Here is a 22,870-nt window from a genome sequence, read left to right as displayed (position 1 = left end):
TCATGTGATTGTGTATTCACGATGATGATCCAGGATATATAGACAAAACTCCTCTCTTCTTTTCTGATCTTCGACATCAACCAAAGAGAGCAGAGGGGGCCTTGGTTTAGCTAACGTTTCAGCAAAGAACAGTGCCTCCAGTCAATGCAGGAATCTCTCAGGACTGCACAGGAATCTTAGCCTAGATTACGTGCTCAACTCTCCGGAGTGGGCTTGGAACTCAATTTTTCATTTCATGGTTAGCCATGATCAGGGTGCATCTCAAACATCAAGGCTCCAGAGATTTCCTAATCTTTCTGATAAAAGGCTGTGGATGCTGGAAGACAACTTTTAACACTGAAGTTGATCGTGATTTTTGTGAGATAGGTGTATAAGGGAATACAGAGTTCAAGCAGCTAATCACAGCTCAATTACACATCAGTCACAACTAAATAGTGGAGCTGCTGAATGTTCAACTACATTCTACTTTACGAATCCTGCAGTATATATTGGGATTCTCTTCTGGATAACTGTGTTATTCCTATCAACTATACCAAACAATAGCATAATGACAGGCAATGTGCTCAAAGCATGGATTCATTAGATACCATAAGCTTTTATCTACTTGAGTTACAGCCTTCAGGAGGGAGGGGAAGAGCATGTCAAAGGGGGCTTCTCACTCCTGTTATTGAGACTGAACAATTGACCAGATTGACAAAATGTCTGGGTTGGATGATGAAGGACTTTAAAAAGGGAGATGGACTTAGGATGTTTTATCTCGGGAAATATAAACCTCCGGGCTATAAAAAATGATAGTCAGTAATAAATGAATGAGGGAATTCAGGTGAATTTCCTCCAAGGGTGGTGAGAAAGTACACCTTGCTGTCTAGAATAGGCACTGGTTGTGACAATGCAAGATAAGCAAATGAGGCAAGGAGAGATTGAAAAGGTGAGATGGGTAAACTGGGAAGTAGTAGGTGTGACAGGTCACAGATCTGTGATGCTTGACAACCAGTCTCAGTTTGTAAAGTTCGATGTAATTTTTTTTAGCAGTGGCATGACAGCAGCACTACTCACAGTCCCCATCCTCAATGCGAAATGCTTTCGCACCTCCAAGATTTACATCTGAAAGCTGGCTGATGGCCTGTGGGAATCCTGTCTGGACAGAAATATACAGTAGCTCCAATAATGGCCTTCGAAGTGAGTGAAGTTTCCAGAAGAAAGTCAGTCTGGGGATGCATTTTAACCTCTGGCACATCAGACAGATATCGACAAAACCCAGAGTGATGCAGAGTGAACAGAGGATCACACAACAAGTTTTGTAGGATCTGGCTGTGTAAATCAACTGCTGTTTTTCTGACTTTAAGGCACTAACTTTAAAAGCGCATAAGAGACTGTGGAACTAGCATTGTGTGATACCCCAAGGTCATGATCAGCACAATCTCAAAAAAGTTGCTTTTTCATCCTTCAGCACCTAATAGGACTGTTAGCCAGGATGGAAATAAACTATCTCTCAGTGAACCAGTGAAACGAGTTTCTCTTTAAGTTTCATGTTCAAGACAAAAGCGGTCAGCTCGAACATTCTGAAACAAGACTACCTGAATCAAACCGGTGTACTATAGCCAATGCATACAAAATCCTATTGTCTCTTTTCAAACAATTGACAGTTGGTACTGTGACGTGTTGGAAGAAGAATGGGACATACGGTAATTTTAACTATAAAAGGACTACACAAACCGAAAATATGTACCAATAACCAAATCAGAGAGTCATACAGCACAGTAGTTTCTTTACTCAGAGAGTAGTAAGGGAATGGAACGCCTTGCCTGCAACGGTAGTAGATTCGCCAACTTTAAGTACATTTAAGTCATCATTTGACAAGAATATGGACATGGAATAGTGTAGGTTAGATGGGCTTCAGATCGGTATGACAGGTCGGCACAACATCGAGGGCCGAGGGGCCTGTACTGTGCTGTAATGTTCTATGTTCTATTTGGTGCATTTCACCCCTGCTGGCTTTCTTAATGAGCTCTGGTTTGTTCTGTTTCCCTGCAATTTTCTCAAATAATTCATTTTTAATCCAATTCTCTCCTCAGAGTTACTGTTGAATCTGCTTCTGTCACTCTTTCAGGTAATGTATTCCAGATTGTAAAACGTCACTGCATTACTTCACATTTCCCCTCTAGCTTATTGGTTCCAATCTGTATTCTCTCGTTTCAGAACTCGCTGCTGATAAACAGGTCTTCCGTGATTAGGTTTACAGAGACAGAGACATCCAGGATTGTTGGACATTGTGGTTATTTCCGTTGAATTCTTACAACAGACCTAGGTCACATTATCCTCCACCTCTGATATGATTCTTAGAAAAAGGAATCAAAGGGCTCCAACTGCTGAAGAGTCTAAGCATGAATAAAAGAAGGGAACCTTAACCTCCTGTGAAATATGAAGGATCATTGACAACATGAGGTGCTGACTGAACACTGTCACATCTGTAGGGGGTTACAATGATGAAGGTGGAAATGTATGGCAGAGCATATGGTGTTGTTGAATGAGAAAGAGTACTGGAATCCTACCAGGAGACTTTGCCTTCATTTCTCTGGGAAACTTGCGACATACGTTGTTGTAGTTTGTGCAGATGTGATGCAGGCACCACTCAGCGAGTTGACGGGCACAGTGGAACTGCTCAGAAAGCAAGAGAGAAATACACATGAGCTTATCGTTACTCTTCATTAAATCTACTGCTCAATGAACCTTTTAGTCAATTGCAGGCCTCAGTTAGACAGAAGCTCTCAGAGTCCTAACCAACACTTGGCCAGATACCAAGCTGGTCATTGCACAGCAATGGGAATTTGGGGACAGATGGCATCATAATTTGTGTTAGTGAGATCTGGAGGGAATAAGAAATCAAAGAGGTTCTTGAGTAATTGCAGGGAGATCAGTGACTCAAATCCTGTGGTGGGGTGCAGTGAGTGAGGGGACACACTCCTTGGTCCTCATTTCCAAGCATTTGGACCAAGCTTGTTAAGCAGTACCATGTACCAATGGTTGCCTGTAGTCAGTCAGCAACCTTTTCTGTGTTTTGTCAATAGGCAAGGGGCAGTACGAGAGACATCCATGTGTAGTTTCAAAATTACACGCGTGTCAGTTAAGTCAGTGGCCTTCGACCTTTGCATGTGCAGAAGGCAATGGGTTAAAATTGACGCCACAATGTCAGGCCATTGTCCATTTGATGCAGAACAGTGGTGTTATCCTGAGTTAAACTTGGTGCTCTTTAACTTGATTAACAAATCACCAATGTAGTCCCGGCCAGGAATAAACACAACATTCTGGAATTCATCACTTGAAATGCAGAATGTCTCTAGGCTTCATATTGGAACTATATAATTTGTTATTTCTGTCCTTCTGGTCAAGTGGTCCCTTGTTTAATCATGAACATCCAATTAGGTCAAAATCTCTTCAATTTCATCAAATAGTAAGCTCTTCTTTGATGGAATGGAATGATTCATAAACCTCTTTAATGAATTGTGGTTGTCACTTACCTGTTGCCCAACCCTAATTACCCTTAGAAGGTGGGAGGAAACTGGAGCACCTCATGGAAACCCACGCAGATATGGGGAGAATGTGCAAACTCCACACAGACAGTTGCCTGAGTGGAATCGAACTTGAGTCCCTGATGCTGTGAAGCAGCAGTGCTAACCACTGAGCCACCATGCCATCCTTTCTAAATTTAACTTCGTATGACCAGCTAAGGGGACAGATCAATAAAGACAGGAAGCAAGGCCATGATGTTACAAAACGAGATTGAATACAATTCTGCTGCTGCTGCTGCTGCTGCTAATAGCACACAGCTTGTGCTGCTGGATCCCTCACCCACAGTATCTTCTGTGCCTTTGCTCCCCTCAGTGCTCCCTCAAAGTGGTGTATAACATGGAGAAGTTCTGATTCATCTGACAAAGGGCTCAGCGATTTGTGGAAATCAGCAGCAGGATTTCTTGTATATGTTTGAGTTGATGCCATGAAACCTCGTAGGGTACGGGGTGAATGTTGAGGACTGCTGTGGCAAATCCCTTCTGACTGTATATCATTGTAACTGCTGCAACTTCTAGCAGTTCTGATGGTTAGACAGTACACACCCAGTGACAGTGGCTGGTGTTGTCTGGGAAATAATCTGTAAGGTATAATTTTCTGTGCTTGACTTTATCAAGTTTTTGCTCGAATCATCTATAGGATAGCTCTCCAAATTTTGGGATAAGTCTACAGATGTTGCTGAGATCATTTCTGCAGGATTGACAGATCCACTGCTATAGTTATACAGCAGGGGTAAAAAAAAACCTCTCATTCTTCCCAGGCTCTAGTGTCCACCTTGTGAATAAGAGTTAATTCTAGCATGTTCATACAGAGTCTCAACTGAAAGGTTCGTCATTGAGGTAATGAATTCAGTTTAATGGGACACACTCTCAGTTCACCGTACTTAAAATGCCAAATAACTCCTGCGTCAGAGTCAGGAGAATGGTCAGATTAAAGTTGGTTGTGGTCATGGTGATTATCTAGTACAGTTCTCAGTCACAGTACCAGAAAAATGTCAGCTTGAATGCCAAGGTATCTCACCTTTGTTTCAGTATTAGCACCAGAGCCAGCATTGGCTGCACGGGCAAGTTGGATGGGTGATGTTTTACTGTTCTATTAAGTGCCTTGTTAACATTCAGGACAAATAGGTATTTCCTGATGAAACTTCTTCAGTGCAAAGGAAGTGACCCTGGGATACTGTTCTGAAGAAGTTGAGCCCTGGTGACAAACCAACTGGCGTCCATCATGTTGTGGTTCTAGCTGGTGACTTGGATCCCTCCCCTTGGATTTTGTCTCTAAGGTACAAAAGAAACCCATTGACTTTTGGGATGGAAGGCAGCAGTTTGTCTCTACCTCAGTTCTACACCTCCTGCTTAAGAAGGGCAAACTGGACCTGGTGTGCTTTCACACCCAGGTGACAACCTTATGTCTTCAGATCTGCCAGCGATACCCTTATGTGGAGAACCCTCCTTATGATGTTTACAGATTGAAAAAAGTCTCATGGCACATTGCCAGAGTTGCCTGCCTTTCACCAGATGCTGATCAAATTCTGGAACACAGTCTGGCTCCCACCTGAGATCCCTCTCCTCAGAAATAGCAGCTATTATCAGGAAGCTGCAACTCAAGCCACCATGGATTCACCATGTTGCTAGATTAATGACGGCGCTTGACTGCTGGAGAGACGAGAGTTGTGGGATGTGCTGGATGGTGGAGGAATGGGCTATTGGAAACCACAGGAATTTGCACGTTGTGTGTGCTGTGTGTCCAGCTCATTGCCAAAACCATTCAGAAGTTATTGTGCTCAGCCTGCACTCGTGGTGGTCAAAGCAGCTCAGATATGTTGATCATCCCTCCGTTTGAACTGATCCCTGATTGGACATAAATTCATATTGGCCCTGGGTTGGGCAACCACTCTCCGGAATCTCAGCCCCATATATTGAGCTGTCTCTCAGCAATACCCCTTGCGCCATTCCATTCTGCACAGGGGTTTCCTGCGACACAGTGTTCACTTCCTCACACTTGTCTGTGTTCAGGCACTCCATGGCTTTCTGTCCTACTGGCCGGAGGAAGTGCGCCTCCTGCTGGGGGCCTGAACTATCAGGGTGGCTTCCCTTTTCCCCATCTGGTATTTGGTATTGAGCACGTTGCACACAGTAGTCTCATGCATTCAGTGAATAAGGAGTTCATGGGATCCAGGCTGTCAGCTATCTCTGGGGCCCTGAGGAGTCCAATTTCATCATTTATGTAGGTTGTGCAATGTTAGAGACCCACCTTCACGAATGGAAGGGGCCAGTCTTCAACTTATGGTCAGATTCCATCTCTATCTTCCTGCTCTTTGATCACTCAATGAGAAGGCAGAAGGAGAAGGGCCTTGTTTGTCTGCTTTTGATCCTGGCTAAGGAGGAAGCTGTCAGCTCCAGACGGTGCCCAATGGAGTTGGGTGGATTATGATTGAGGTGGAGCGGGGTTGTTAGTGCCAAATACTGTCTCGCACCCGTGGTTCCTGGAGAAGTACCAGGTGCCTTTGAGGGCATCCTTGACTGGATGGCACGGCAGGGCCTGGAGAGCAGCCACAGGCTCCCAAATGATGTTTTAAAAGAAGTCGATACATTTCTGTTGAAGTTTCTGTCATAGTATTCTGCCATTGAGTACAAATTAATCGATTTGTTAGATTTGATGAGTTATAAAGAGGAATTGGCTCCTCTGTCATTTTTGTTTCATTCTACTAATGTGACAGTGCCCTTTAAGGAGTTGGCAATTTGGTTTATTGTTTATTTTGTTCCTCAAATGAGTAAAAAATGCTGTTCCTTTAAATCACTGACTAATTCATGAATCAATTTAATTATTTAATAGGTTTGCTCAAAAGACTGCAGGAAGGAGCGCCAACACTGGCATGTATTATATCCCTCAAAATGCCTTTTAATTCGAAAACCTTCCTTTCAACAACTGTGTTTTTGTTACAATAATCTGAAAATACCTCTTTAAAAGAGTTTGACATTGATTTAATTCATTCATTATAAATGGACACCGTAAGTACTATCAAAAGGCACTGCCCAGCAGTGAGTGGGTTGTTAGCCAGGAAGCAGAGATATGTGATGTTGCTTTGTGGGAATAAACTTTCCATCAAGTAAATAATCTGTGTCCAGGTTCACATCTCACCATCTATTTAACATGGTGGGAAGAGGAGTAGAGGGAAAAGTAGCCAGGATCCCCTCCCCAGTCTGAAAATTACATATGGATATTTAATGCTAGCAGTGTTATTGTCTCCGATGACCTCACCTGTCAACTAGCTACAGGTTTCATTGTTGAGATAGACAGATCTGTAAATCAGTGACGGGATCAAGGTTTATGGGGAAAAAGCAGGAAAGTGGAGGTGAGGATTATCAAAACCACCAGGATCTCACTGAATGGTGGAGCAGACTTGATGGGCTGAATGGCTTACTTCTGCTCATTCGTCTTGTGGTCTAATGCAGCACTGATTATTTTCATCTTTTTCAGCAAGGAATGGTCCGAATCCTTGTCCGCTATATTGCCTTCAGCATTTGTGTTTCACTTTATTATTTGTAAAATGCCTAAAAAGAATTTCTGAGCAGTCTTCTTGTTGGGTTATGATACATTCTAAAGACATTTGGACAGTGATAGTATTAAATAAATAACACAAGAGTCTTGCCAAGTTGGATCTCAGTTCTAGGCGTATCGTTTAGTGTCTGATTGCACGCTGAATGCCATAACCACTTGAACATTGGGTAAGGTGCATTCCTCTCAGCTATCACTCACTGATAAAGAATTGAAGGCAAAAAGGCCTGCACTATGTGGCCCTCGCTGTGAGGTCCTCATATTACATCTTTCAATAGGTTGAACAAGACTGAACGTCACATAACTGCACATTCTGGACAGTGTAAATTTGTGTGGAAGCTGAAAACTTCCAAAGTAAGTTCATCTCAAGATGCAGCATTTCGAGAGAAGGTGTTGGCAGCATTGTGTGGAAGAACACTTGTCAGAAGTGATGGGATGATTGGTAAATGAGCCTGCAGGTATTCTGCAGCAAGTAGTTCACTTCCTGACTCCCTACACAATCATCTCTATCTATGAGGCACAATCAGAAGTCGGATTGAATATTTTCCATTTACCTGGATGGGTGCAGCTGCAACAACAGTCCAGAAGCTTAACACCAACCAGGACAAAGCGATCCACTAGCTGGTGAATCCAGCCTGGAGTTAAGCCTCCATAATACTAGCGTCAGCAGTTTGCTCTATCTGCAGGATGCAAGGCAGTGATTTGGCATGTCCTCTTTGATAACTCCTCCAAAATATGTGGCCTCTTCCCACTCTAAGTCATGTAATATCGTAACCTCAGCTCCATTTCTTTTTGGTATTTGATACAAGATCCCAGAAGCAACTTTAACAAAGTGGATCAAGTAAGTCTGCATCCACTTCTCAAGAGCAACAAGGGAGGTGAAACAAGCCCAAGCCTTGCCAGCGAGACCAACACCCAAAGAATAAATTAAATAAAAGGAACTCTTGAAATGGAATTTCTATGTTTTTTCTTGTCATCTCTGTTCAGTCTCTTCCCTGAGTACACTCATGCATACAATTCTACGTTTGCATTACCGAGCCTTTCTGCGAACATGGGACACACCTGGTTTCTCTGTTTGTGGCCAACTTGTAAAGTTACTGTTTAACCGGCAAATGGATTTGACAATTTAATTTAGCTGGGATTACAAACCAAGACACTCTCTTACCTGAGCCATTTCCAGGAACAGGAGAACATCTCCATCTATGTCTACACCCTGGTGTGTTGCTTCAATCAGGCCCATTACGGTGTACTGCTCTGCAACAAAGCAAAACCAATCCATTCATTTCATTTCTCAGTTATCAAATCTCAAAGACTGGATTGACCTTGTGCATTGAATGTAGATGAAAGCTAAAACATCTTCAGGCAGGGACAAGGGAATTGATAATGGAGGATGTGGAAGTGGTGAAGGATCAAAATAGTTACTTTTTGCCTGAGTGCCCGTAAGAAAGATTTTGATAAGGTCCCACTTGGGAGATCAAGAAAGAGAAGCACTTGTGAGAACAATTTTGGAAGTTAAAACTGAAGCATTTTCTAAAGCAAACAGATTTCCCACCAAAGATAAGGATCTCAACACCATGAACCTTGGGCAAACTTTAATTTTAGTGAGATCCCATTTCTTACCTGTTAATGCTACCAGGTGAGGTAGACAGAGACGATTTGCCAGCACAATGAGTTCCATGGCATCCAGGTCTGGGCTAGAACAGAACTGTCCTGTGTACAGGTATTCCAGCACAGCTTGCATGCAGCTCTTGTATGTGTTTGGAAAGTACACCTTTTGAAACATATAAAAAAGGTAAAAAGTCTCTGGAGACTGAATGAGAGGCAAAATTCCAATATGACCTGACAATAAAAATTAACCTAGCTCTTTTCATTCAGTCCACAGGAAAGCAGTGTTTTGTTGTACACCACACACAATTTCAGAAATTGTATTGTGAGCTGTCAGTCAGGAGGACTGTTTGCTTCAGAGTTGAAAAGCTGTGCATGTAAATTTCACATTGAAGGTCTAAGTGTATAGTTCAGCTTGACATTCCACCACAGTACACTCGCAAAGCACTGCCCCATTGTTTGAAACAGAGTGCCTGCAAGATGTTAAATTGGGGTCTCGAGTTGCCCTCACGGATCTCCAATGGCATCCTAGCCAATTCATGCCTCAATTAACATCATCAAAACAGACTTCTTGGCCATTGTCACATTGCTGTTTGTGGCAGCTTGATGTGGGACATGGACTGCCATGTTTTCTACATGACAGCAGTGCCAGGGGTGGCACAGTGGCTCAGTGATTAGTACTACCGCCTCACAGCTCCAGCAACCTGGATCCAATTCCACCCTCGGGCAACTGTCTGTGCCAAGTCTGCAAATTCCCCCACGTCTGTGTGGGTTTCCTCTGGGTCCTCCAGTTTCCAAAGATGTGCAGGTTAGGTAAATTGGCCATGCTAAATTGCCCATAGTGTTCACGGATATGTAGATTAAGTGAGTTACAGGGGATGGGTCTGGGTGGGATGCTCTGAGGTTCGGTGTGGATTTGTTGGGCTAAAAGGGCCTGTTTCCACAATGTAGGGATTCTATGATATATGACTACACTAAATCTTGCACATGTAAGAGATGTCTTTGGTTTATTTGTTGGATAGAGTCAAACTCCAGTGTTTGTCTCTTTTCTTCATATGCTACTGTACAGAACTGAACTGCTTTAGTGACTTAGTAAACATATGTTTTTTGAATAAAGTACATTTTGAAATTTTTTAAAAAGTGACTGCACTTAAAAGTGTATCGCATTGACATGAAGTGCTTTTGTGAAAGATGCTGGAGAAAGTTTCTAATGCTGTAAGGCACTGTGAATAATAAAAAAAAATCTGTCTGTTAAAACAATGTTTAACAAAACAGTGTATAAAAAGAATTCAGAAGACAGCTCAAATGGACCTGAGATGCACTTTGTAAAAATCTATTTTGCAAAAAGAATGGGTTAGCTGTATATCCAGCACACCTCTTCTCTCTTGTCCCACACACTGTGTTTTACTGAGCAGTGGTTACTGAACTCACTGGAATCATGTGAGGACAAAGCAAATCTACACGCCTACTGGAGCAATCCTCAACCACTTGTTTTCTGTATTTGAATGATGCAATGACACAATGCCACAGGAGACCATTGGCCCCTCATGATGGCATTGGTAGAACTTTGTTGTCAATCCCCCAAGCCTCTTTTCTTGCAGTGATTGCAGGGGTTTGCACTTCCTGGGCTGCGTACCATGACTCCCATTCATTTGTAATTCATTACATAGCAGGTAGAAAATACAACTGAAAGCATTATGTGGTGAAACTCATACCTCACAGCTAGGGTTGGCCATGTTTCAGAAGTGCCTTAAAGTATTCAGGAAATGAAGATAAATCTCTCAATTGTGCCAGCAAATCTGAGAAAAATAACAGGTGCCTTATGTTTGAGTATCTTCATTCCACTGATAGAGTCATAGATGTATACACCATCGAAACAGACCTTTTGGTCCAAATCATCCATACCGACCAGATGTCCTGAATAAGGCTAGTCCAATTTACAAGCATTTTGCCAAATCCCTCTAAACCCTTCCTATTCATATACCCATCCAGATGCCTGGAGATTTTGGAAGACAAGGGCAGCAAGGGATGCAGAGGAAGACCAGCAAAGTGGCATTGAGGGAGATCATCAGCCATGATCTAAGCCAATGGTGGAACAGGATCAAGGGGCCGAATGCTTTGCTCTTACCAGTCATCCAATCAGGCAACTAAGAGCCTATTCACTCTGCAAGTGGTCAAGTGCCATCTCTGCTCCAAACAGCCCCATGACATGGGACTAAAATGGTACAGTTGCTACGCCACCTAGCGTCCGCGTTAAGAATAACGCGCCCTGATACAACGATCTTCTGAGTGTGTGAACAATTCAGGGACAAAAACACATGCACAAATTGTATCACGAAAGGCACACCAACTCTTTCTAATGCAGGATGCAATCAGTCTGACATTGTGTGTGTTTTGTGCTGCATAGAATTTGACACTTGCATACCACACTGAAGAAACTGATCGATGTGGGCAATGCACAGAAGTCCTGAATTCTTCACAAAGCGAAGGATCTGGCAAAGCCGGAAAGATGCAAACGAAAAGCAATTAGAATCAGTCAGGAGATAGTAGGAACTGCAGATGCTGGAGAATCTGAGATAACATGGTGCACAGCTGGACAAACACAGCAGGCCAAGCAGCATCATTTCGGAAGAAGGGTCTAGGCCCGAAACGTCAGCTTTCCTGCTCCTCTGATGCTGCTTGGCCTGCTGTGTTCATCCAGCTCCACACCTTGTTATCTTGGAATCAGTCAGGACCCTTTTTAGATGTTTCCAAAAGTCAGGCTCTCCCCTTGTCGTGTGACAAAGGGAAAACGACCAAACATTTCAGAAACAGATGCCAGTAAACAAAATCCGCTCTATCTCTGCAGGGCTTGTTTCATATACGGTCTCCGAGTTTTTGTAAAATTGATTTGTATCAGACGTTTTGTACTGAAGTTGGAAATAAAGGAGTCATGTTGCTTCATCGCCAGCTCTATAAATAGCGCTGTAACCTTCAGCCAGACAGCGCAGCGCTTGATAAAACATGGAAGGTCATACTCGGTGTGTTTCATCTCCTCACATCTCTCTTAATTATTGTTGAAAGATGAAATCAAGCACTCCACATCTTTCAAGCAGCATCAGATCAGGCATCATCTGTACATTGACGACTGAACAAACTCCTGTCTGATTAATAAAACAAGATTCACGAGGCATTTACACCGTGTTTTGCGTTGTATAACACAGTGCGGTCGAAGTACAGACGCAGCAGCTTTCATACAACGGATGTTAAAATCTCATTCTGAAAAAGACGGCACCTGGCCCCAGGTAATTTTTTTATCCAGGTGCCCTGGGCGAACGTTGATCGCTCGACCAACATGAGGAAAATAAGCTGTTAGCTCATTTACTTAATTGCTGTTGTGAGATCTTGCCTTGTATTAATTATCTGCAATTTCACAATCTCAGAATAAATACACCACGGAAGGAGACCATTCGGCCCGTCGTTGTCTCATCAACTCTCCCAATGATGAATTGAACAAGTGCCATTCTGCTGCACACCCTTCCTTTTCAGATCACAGACTCCATTTTTCAAAGCTTCAGTTGAACCTGCCTCCACTGCAGTCTCAGGCAGTATATTCCCCGAACCACTCACTGCGAGACAATTTTGCTTTGGCTGTCAACTCTCTGTCCAGACATCTGATGACATTTCGTCATCATTTTGAATATGTCAGATCTACGATTATCCTTTTTTATCTTCAGGGAAACAGCCCCATCTTATCCAATCTGTCTTCAAAATTGAAGTTTCTCATCCCTGGACTCTTCTCCATTGACTTCACACCTTTCCTAATGTGTGACGCACAGAACGGACACAAGATGCCAGCTGTGTCTAATGTGCCGCATGCAGGTTCAACCTCTGCTCTTGTGGAACCAGGCTAGGGTTCGGTAAAGCTCAGTGTGGCTGTATGCTGCTTTGTAATGCAGAACCCCTAACATTGCAGGTTCAACTCCTGCACCAGCTGAGCTTACCATGAAGGACTCTTTCTCAACCTTTCCCTTACCTGAGGTATTGGGTCCCTCAAGTCAAGCTACGATCAGTCATCTCTCAGCCCATGTGGTAAGGTAAGACGATGGCGACTTGACCTTTCCATCCCAGGTCCCTGTTAATAAATCCAAGGATATTCTGGGCTTCGAACCTGTGCTGCCATCTGCTGATAACATGTATATATACACCCGAATCTCTGCTGCTGCCCATTGTTTCAAATAGTCCCCATCATTTTAGACTGTCTTCGCGTTCTTTCCAACCAAATGAAACACCTCACATATCTCCCGGTTGAACTGCATCTGTCACCTGTATGCTCACTCCATCCACTCGTCCTTGTCCTTTGAAGTTCTATACCAACCACCTCGCAGTTCACAACGCTGTCTGGTTTTGGGTCAGTTGCGCATGTTGAAATTGTACCCTGTTCACCAAGGTAGACATCGTTGATATATATCAGGAAGATAAGTTACCCCACCACCGAAGTTAAGCTGACCAGTCACATTGATGGATTTCTCCTGTTGCCTTGTTTCAGCTGAGGGTATAATTTTTTTGTAAATCTCAGTCCTCTAGCGCCATACTTCAGTCTGAGAATGCATGAAAAATTCTGACCAATGCTCCAGCCTTTTCAACTCTCACTCCCCTCTGTATCATTGATCTTAGAATCCCCACACTGTGGAAACAGGCCCTTCGGCCCAACAAGTCCACATTGCCCCAAAGAGCAACCTACCCAGACCATCCCTCATAAGTCAGCTAATCTGCACTTCCCTGAATATTCAGGGAAATTTAGCATGGCCAATCCACCAAGCCTGCACATCTGTGTATTGTCGGAGGAAACCAGAGCACCCAGAGGGAACCCACACAGACATGGTGACAATGTGCAAACTCTACACAGACAGTCACCTGAGGGTGGAATTGAACCTGGCACTGAGGCAGCAGTGCAAACCACTGAGCCACCATGCCACCCTTTGTTGAACACATCTTATCTGCCCCAGAGATAGTAGGAACTGCAGATGCTGGAGAATCTGAGATAACAAGGTGTAGAGCTGGATGAACACAGCAGGCCAAGCAGCATCAGAGGAGCAGGAAGGCTGATGTTTTGGGCCTAGACCCTGCTTCAGAAATCAGAACCTAGAACCTTTCTGAAGAAGGGTCTAGGCCCGAAGTGTCAGTCTTCCTGCTCCTCTGATGCTGCTTGGCCTGCTGTGTTCATCCAGCTTCACACCTTGTTATCTCTTATCTGCCCCTGAGCCTTTTCAATGTGATCCAATACCCTCTCATTTTCAAATGTGAATACTTCTCCTGACTGAATTACCTGTCCTTTCACTATGGCCTCAATAGCATCCTCTTTCCCAGTGAGGACAGATGTAAAGTATTCATTTGGTACTTTAGTTTTGCCCTTGTCACCACATATAAATCTGCTTTTAAGTCCCTAATAGGCCCGACCCACCATTTTCAGACCTTTTTACTTTTCATATGCACATATAAACCTTTGGAATTCCCATTTATGTTGACTGCCAGTCTCTTTAAGGTTCCTCTTTGATTGTCTTCTTAGTTTTACACCTCTCTGCACCTTCCAATATTACAATAGTTCAAAGGTGCTTCATTGGCTGCAAAACCATCTGAGACATCCTGACAGGTACAAGTCCTGATCCATTAATCTTGAAATTCATCATATTGGGAAGTGGTACTGTTCTTGACACATTTACATGTAGAACTCTTATTTGCAATATTCCACTAATCTCAAGATAGTGGTGTAGATAAACATAGAAATGGATATTCAGATATAGACAAATGTGAACTGTCCTTTCAGCCAGTTTTGACATTTTTCTTACTTGACAATAGTGGTTTACACACCTTCATACCCACTGTTTGTTTATGATCTTCAACTGCCTTTCCTATCATTAACTGTAACTATTTTTCCAGGCAGGGGACCTGTACCAATATACTGTGTCTTGACTGTGCCTGTAGTTGGGTTCTTCCACAGCTAACAAGCCCCGGAAAGGGACTTGAAGCTGGGGCCTTCTCATTCTTTGGTAGATGATTGGCTGACTCAGGCACTGTTTGTGTTTTCATAGCAGTCTGATGTGGAAACATCTTTCAGAACAGGTAATCTCCGTCTCGGGTTTTGAGGCTATTTGAAGACAGGGACATTGTTGGTAATTTAAAATGGCCATATTACTGGTTTCCCCCATTCTCCTATTTCTCATGATTGTACTGAGGTCATTCAACTACAGCACCTGACATCAGAGCAGTTCAGCTTCCTGATGAGGTTTGTCTTATTTTTCAGCATCACGAAACAGAGCAACGAGATGAACTATCTTTACATTGTAAACTTTATACTTAATGTGGTGTGCAATCAATATGCCGTATTCATGCCAATGTACTCAAATACAAACCCTTGTGAAAAATTACAAGGGCGTCAATGGTTCTTGGGATTCAGCAGGAATCTGGAGTTGAGACCACAAGCTGTGCAGCCATGATCTTATTGAATGGTGAAGCAGGCTAGACAGGCTGAATGGCCTCCTCCTGCTCCTCACTTTTTTCCAAATAATTATGAATAAATTGTATGGTACAGACGTCACTGGCTGGCCAGCATTTATGCCCTTCTCGAGTTGCCCGAAGGGTGATGGTGGTGGTGAGCTGCCTTCTTGAACCGTTGCAGTACTACGGCTTGACCCACAATGCCAATAGGGAGCGAATTCAAGAATTTTGGCCCAGCAACAATGAAGGAAAAGTGATTTCTTTCCAAACCAGGCTGGTGATTGGCTTGGCAGGGAACTTGAGGTGGTGGTGTTCCCAAGTAACTGCTGCCCTTGTCCTTCTAGATGGAAATGGTTGTGAATTTGGAAGGTGCTGTCTGAGGATCTTTGGTGAATTTCTGCAGTACATCTTGTAGATAGTACACACTGAGCATCAGTGGTGGAGGGAATGGATGCTTGTGGATGCCGTGCAAATCAAGCTGGCAGCTATGTCCTGGATGGTGACAGGCTTCTTGAGTGTTGCTGAGGCTACACTCATCCAGGCAAGGGAGGAGCATTCCATCACACTCCTGACTTATGCCTTGTACATGGTGAACAGGCATTGACAAGTCAGGAGATCTGTTACTTGCCACAGTAGTCCTACGTTCTGACCTGCTGTTGTAGCCACTGTGTTTATGTGATGAGTCCAGGTGAGTTTCTGGTCAATGATGTTGATAGTGGGGATTCAATGATGGTAACACTATTGAATGTCAAGAGGCAGTGGTTAGATTGTCTCTTATTCATGATGGTCAGTCTGACATTTGTGTGGCGTGCATGTTATTTGCCACTTCTCAGCTCCAAGCCTGGATATTGTTCAGATCTTGTTGCATTGGAACACGGACTCTTCAGTATCTGAGGAGTTGCGAATGACGCTGAACGTTGTGCAATCATCAGCGAACATCCTCACTTCTGACCTTATGATGGAGGAAAGATCATTGATGAAGCAGCTGAAGATGGTTCGGCTGAGGACACTACCATGAGGAACCTCTGCAGAGATGTTCTGGAGCTGAAATGACTGACCTCCGACCACTACAACCATCTTCCTATGTGTCAGGTATGACTTCAATCATCAGAGAGTTTGTCTTCAATCCCCATTGATTCCAGTTTTTGTCAGGCTCCTTGATGCCACACTTGGTTAAATGTAGCCTTGATGCCAAGGGCTGTCACTCTCACCTCACCTCTGGAATTCAGCTGTTTAGTCCATCTTTGAACCAAGGCTGTAATGAGGTCCAGGGCTGAGTGGTCCTGTCGGAACATAAACTGGGCATCACTGAGCAGGTTATTGTTGAGCAGGTGCTGCTTGATGTCACTGTTGATGACATCTTCCATCACTTTACTGATGATCAACTGTAGACTAATAGGGCGGTAATTGGCTCAGTTGGGTTTGTCCTGCTATTTATGTACAGGACGTACTTGGGCAGGTTTCCACATTGCCGGGTAATACCAGTGTTTTAACTGTACTCGAACAGCTTGGCGAGGGGAGCAGCAAGTCTGGACAGAAATATTTCATAGTCATATCAGAATGTAATCAGGGCCTGTGGCCTTTGTGGTGTCCAGTATCTCCAACCATTTTGATATCACGTGGAGAGACATGAATTAGCTGAAGATTGGTATCTGTAATACTGGGGACCATTGGTGGAGGCTGAGATGGATCATCCATTTGGCACTTCTGGATGAAGATAGCTGTGAAAGCTTCTGCCTTATCTTTTGCACTGATGTGCTGGGCTCTTCCATCATTGAGGATGGGAATATTTGTTGCGTTTCCTCCTCCACACATGTACACAACAAATGTTGCTAATCTGATTAGAAAGGATTGAGTTGTACTCACTGAAGAAATGTGGCAGAAAGGCTAAAGCACAGGACAGCACTGAGGTTGAAAGAAGTTGAGGATAACTCAGGCAGCAAGCTTTGGTTTAAAGACTCAGGTACAATTTGTTAGGTGAAGGGAATGCCTGGAAGGTAGAGGGAGATAATGTCTTTTGGCTGGTTTACAGGTTAGGAAAAAACAAGATGGGAAGTCTCAGAGATAGTAGGAACTGCAGATTTTGGAGAGTCTGAGATAATGAGGTGTCGAGCTGATGAACACAACGGGCCAAGCAGCATCAGAGGAGCAGGAAGGCTGATGTTTCGGGCCTAGACCTTTCTTCAGAAATGGGGGAGGGGAAAGGGATTCTAAAATAAATAGGGAGACAGGGGGAGGCAGATTGAAGATGGATAGAGGAGACGGATAGGTCAAAGAGGCAGGGATAGAGCCAGTAATGGTGAGTGTAGGTGGGGAGTTAGGGAGGAGATAGGTCAGTCCGGGGAGGATGGACAGGTCGAGGGGGTGGGTTGAGGTTAGGAGGTAGGAGATGGGGGTGGGGCTTGAGGTGGGAGGAGTGGATAGGTGGGAGGAAGGACAGGTTAGGGAGGTGGGGACGAGCTGGGCTGGTTTTGGGATGCAGGAGGGGTAGGGCAGATTTTGAAGCTTGTGAAGTCCACATTGATACCATTGGGCTGCAGCGTTCCCAACCAGAATGTGAGGTGCTTTCCTGCAACCTTCGGGTGACATCGTTGTGGCACTGCAGGAGGCCCAGGATGGACATGTCATCTGAGAAATGGGAGGGGGAGTTGAAATGGTTCGCGACTGGGAGTTGTTTAGTGCAAACCGAGCGTAGATGTTCTGCAAAGTGTTCCTCAAGCCTCTGCTTGGTTTCCCCGATGTAGAGGTGGCCACAATGGGAACAGTGGATACAGTATACCACATTAGCAGATGTACAGGTGAACACCTGCTTGATGTGGGAAGTCTTCTTGGGGCCTGGAATGGGGGTGAGGGGGGAGGTGTAGAGGTTGGTGTAGCACTTCCTGAGGTTGCAGGGAAAATGCTGTGTGTGATGGGGCTGGAGGGATGTGTGGAGCGGACAAGGGAGTCAGGGAGAGAATGGTCTCTCCGGAAAGCAGATAAGGGTGGGGAGAGAAAAATGTCTTTGGTGGTGGGCTCGGATTGCAGATGGTGAAAAATGACAGAGGATGATGCGTTGGATCCGGAGGTTGGTGGGGAGGTACGTGAGGACGAGGGGGATTCTGTTTAGGTTGTTATTGTGGGGAAGGGGTGTGAGGGATGAGTTGTGGGAAACATGGTCAAGGGCGTTCTCAACCACTGAAGGGCGGAAGTTGTGGTCCTTAAAAAACAAGGAAATCTGAGATGTACGGGAGTGGAATGCCTCATCCTACGAGCAGAAGCGGGGGAAGTGAAGGAATTGGGAATAGGGGATGGCATTTTTGCAGGAAGGTGCATGGGAGGAGGTGTATTCCAGGTAGATGTGGGAGTCGGTGGGCTTGAAATGGATATCGGTTTCCAGGTGGCTGACAGAGATGGAAATAGAGAGGTCCAGGAAGGAGAGAGAGGTAGCAGACATGGTCCAGGTGAACTTAAGGTTGGGGTGGAAGGTGCTGGTGAAGTGGATGAACTGTTCAAGCTCCTCGTGGGAGCATGAGGCGGCACCGATACAGTCATCAACATAATGGAGGAAGAGGTGGGGTTTAGGGCCAGTGTAGCTTTGGAAGAGGGATTGTTACATGTAACCGACAAAGAGGCAGGCATAGCTGGGGTCCATGCGGGTACCCATGGCCACCCGCTTTGTCTATAGGAAGTGGGAGGAATTGAAAGAGAAGTTGTTGAGCAGAGGACGAGTTCAGCTAAGCGGATGAGGGTGTCAATGGAGGGGGACTGGTTAGGCCTGCGGGACAGGAAGAAGCGGAGGGCCTTTGGGCCATCTTCATGGGGAATGCAGGTGTATAGGGACTAGACATCCATCATAAAGATAAGGTGTTGGGGACCAGGGAATTGGAAGTTTTGGAGGAGGTGGAGGGCGTGGGTGGTGTCATGGATGTAGGTTGGAAGTTCCTGGACCGAAGGGGAGAAAATGGAGTTGAAATAGGTGGAGATAAGTTCAGTGGGGCAGGTGCAGGCGGAGACAATGGGTCGATCAGGGCAATCAGGTTTGTGGATTTTGGGAAGGAGATAGAAGTGAGCGGTGTGGTGTTGGTGGGGGCGATGAGGTTAGAGGCTATGGGTGGGAGGTCACCTGAGGCGATGAGGTTGTGGGTGGTTTGGGAGATGATGGTTTGGTGGACAGGGGTGAGGTCATGATCAAGAGGGTGGTAGGAGGAGATGTCAGAGAGTTGACATCTGACCCAGGCGATGTTGAGGTCATGCGCCATACTACAACTGCGCCTCCCTTGTCCGCGGGTTTTATGGTGAGGTTGGGATTGGAGCGGAGGGCTGCATGTTCTGTTCGGGAGAGGTTGGAATGGGTGAGAAGGGTGGAGAGGTTGAGTCGATTGGTGTCTTGACGGCAGTTGGAGATGAAGAGGTCAAGAGAGGGTAGGAGGCCTAGGGGTGGAGTCCAGGAGGAGGGGCTGTGTTGAAGGTAGGAGACAGGGTCAGTAGAGGGAGAGTTAGGCTCATGGTTAAAGAAGTAAGTGCGGAGGTGGAGGCGGTGGAAAAACTGTTCAACGTCCAAGCGTGAGCGGTATTCGTTGATGTGTGGGTGGAGGGGGCAAAGGTGAGTCCTTTACCGAGGGCTAGGAAGTCTTGACTGGAACAGCAGTCACTAAGATAAGACTGAGGATTGGAAGTGCATGTGGAAATCCAAAGTAAAGGTAGGGTCAGTGAAATCAGTGGTGTCTTCCTCTGCAGATGGGTGAGTTTCTTCCAGTGTTACCTGACGGAAATGATTCTGAACCACAAGGCAACAGAATTGGTGAATGAATTATTTTTCGGTGTCAAACAATTGTTTATGACCTCAGACAAGAATCCATTCCCTGAACCACAACATTGAAAATGATATTTCATCACTGTTGGCAATGGTGCAATAAATTCAGACTTCTCTTTTGTAGTTTAGCTTTTTTAATGAGAAAAATATTTTCTTGGAGACCCTGTGCTGGATGCAAAGCATGTCCCTTTAACATGAACACAAAATTGTGGCCAAATGTCATTTCTACCAATTACGGATGGCCAACTCTGAGCACTGCAATTTGAATGCAACCTCAGCATTTCATACAGCCAGCTTTATTGACCTGACACTGCAGCTGCACTGCAGAATGTAATGCAGTACTGGCGGTTACATTTTCTATGACATTTGCTTTTGACAATGATTGATTCACCATGTCACCTGATGCTGATTTTTCCTGTAAGTTACTGCATTCAGGGTCTGAGTGTTTTTCAGTGCCAGCTGCAGTTCAAATGTCTTTGACAGTGTGTTTGATCGCCTTTGGTTTGAGTGCCTGTAAGGAGCAAACATCTTGCTTCAGGATCACCCCCTTTCATGTTGATGCAACTCTCAAATCTGCAAACTTACAGAAACCTCCAGCATCAGTTGTTTCCTTACCTCCTTAGTCGAACTTTCCATAAATGGACCTCCGAACATTGCAGCCATCCAGTCGCAGCTGGAAATCAGCAAGGGCTTATGTGCACAGATCGTCCCATCATCTAGCTTAAAAACCACATCTGCCAGCAAACAAGAACAGTGGGGAGACTCATTTTCAATATGGTTGGTGCCTCTGAAAGTTTCACAAATTGTAACACATTCAAAGAACATAAAGCACTTCATTCATTAGCTGGACAGATTTAAATCTAACATTTTAGGCTTCATGATTTGAAATATCTCTATCTAACCTCCTCTCAAGCTTCTCCAAGGAAAGCAGTCCAAATTTCTTCCATCTCTCCTCATAACTGAATTCCTCATCCCTAGAATCAATCTCGTAAATCTTTTACTCTCCCCTGTGTCTTCATGTCTTTCCTCTTTAAGCTGTTGCCAGGGAGATAATCATTCTGACCAGAGTTAGCTACACAAGTCCTCAAACATTGATCAATATCTTAATTCCTCAGGCAATAAGCCACCAACTTCCAGAATGATGCAGAGAATGATGTTACCAACAACTGGTGAGAAATTTATCATAGTGGGACATTAGCCAAGCCATCAGAATTTTTTAACATGACAAGTAATCCAATTGAAGCAAGGACTATCAGAGATCATTAAAGTAATTGGCTGCTGTCCAACAAAGGGATTACTGGATAAAATGTTTCTGAATGGAAGATATACAATTAAGCTTGGTGCTCACTGTCCAATCAAAAATGAACATTTTCCGTCTCTGCAAGAAGCTCGCCAATAGAATGCTGAAGTGATAATGGGAACTGCAGATGCTGGAGAATCCAAGATAATAAAATGTGAGGCTGGATGAACACAGCAGGCCCAGCAGCATCTCAGGAGCACAAAAGCTGACGTTTCGGGCCTAGACCCTTCATCAGAGAGGGGGATGGGGTGAGGGTTCTGGAATAAATAGGGAGAGAGGGGGAGGCGGACCGAAGATGGAGAGAAAAGAAGATAGGTGGAGAGGAGAGTATAGGTGGGGAGGTAGGGAGGGGATAGGTCAGTCCAGGGAAGGCGGACAGGTCAAGGAGGTGGGATGAGGTTAGTAGGTGGGAAATGGAGGTGCGGCTTGGGGTGGGAGGAAGGGATGGGTGAGAGGAAGAACAGGTTAGGGAGGCGGAGACAGGTTGTTTGGGATGCAGTAGGTGGAGGGGAAGAGCTGGGCTGGTTGTGTGGTGCAGTGGGGGGAGGGGGCGAACTGGGCTGGTTTTGGGATGCGGTGGGGGAAGGGGAGATTTTGAAGCTGGTGAAGTCCACATTGGTACCATTGGGCTGCAGGGTTCCCAAGTGGAATATGAGTTGCTGTTCCTGCAACCTTCGGGTGGCATCATTGTGGCACTGCAGGAGGCCCAAGATGGACATCGTCCCTGGACTGACCTCTCCCCTCCCTACCTCCCCACCTATACTCTCCTCTCCACCTATCTTCTTTTCTCTCCATCTTCGGTCCGCCTCCCCCTCTCTCCCTATTTATTCCAGAACCCTCACCCCATCCCCCTGTCTGATGAAGGGTCTAGGCCCGAAACATCAGCCTTTGTTGTCCTGAGATGCTGCTGGGCCTGCTGTGTTCATCCAGCTTCACACTTTATTATCTTATAATAGAATGCTGAACATTGTTTTTGACCCCATTTTAAAACAACAATTGATACACAGTTGCCATTAGCTTTTAATTTCAGATTCAATTGGTTTCAAGTATCACCACGCTCAGATTTGAACACACACTCCCAGATCCGTAATCCAGAGCAACTTCACCACCCAACCCTTTTTTTTTCAACTCAATCCATCCCATTGTCATAATCATTGCATGGCTTGTGTTTCTGTTCTTTGCTGCACATTTCCTTGGCAGTGGTCTGGTTGAATCTTCCAGATTGAGATTTTTATGTTCTGCAAGAGGGTAATGAATATGCTGCCCTTTCCAAATCATGAGGGACTCTGTTTCTTTACATTACTCCCAAACCCTTGTAAGAACTGCCACACTGCCCCCTTGAGTCAGTTTTTCATCCACTGACATCCTTTAAAGTAATATTTTTGATCTCCAAAGCGACACCCATCTCTCAAACTGTCTCCTCAAGATTCTGTTTCAATCAATGCAATCAAGAACTGAGACAGCATTTTTTTTATGCAGGTAGTTTGAACTGCAGAATTCAGATATTCACAGTTTTAGAACATCGGAATATATTTAGTTTATTTACTCTATCGATCTGTCAGAATCACAGA

General features: G+C 44.7%; 1 protein-coding gene across 2 annotated transcripts in view; it reads right to left on the bottom strand.

The window, feature by feature from the left end:
- LOC125448087 (rho-related BTB domain-containing protein 2-like) overlaps positions 1-22,870 on the bottom strand; it is a 69,880-nt gene that overhangs the window by 9,428 nt on the left and 37,582 nt on the right. For both annotated transcript variants that reach the window (XM_048523099.2, XM_048523100.2), the window contains 4 exons: positions 20,615-20,733; positions 8,743-8,893; positions 8,288-8,376; positions 2,553-2,658 (listed from right to left, as the gene is read on the bottom strand). In XM_048523099.2, coding sequence (XP_048379056.1) covers positions 2,553-2,658; positions 8,288-8,376; positions 8,743-8,893; positions 20,615-20,733 — 465 coding nt within the window. The remainder of the gene's footprint in view (positions 1-2,552; positions 2,659-8,287; positions 8,377-8,742; positions 8,894-20,614; positions 20,734-22,870) is intronic.

Source organism: Stegostoma tigrinum, chromosome 40 (genome assembly GCF_030684315.1).
Source record: "Stegostoma tigrinum isolate sSteTig4 chromosome 40, sSteTig4.hap1, whole genome shotgun sequence".
Lineage (NCBI taxonomy): Eukaryota > Metazoa > Chordata > Chondrichthyes > Orectolobiformes > Stegostomatidae > Stegostoma > Stegostoma tigrinum.
This window is presented reverse-complemented; position numbering and strand designations above follow the sequence as displayed.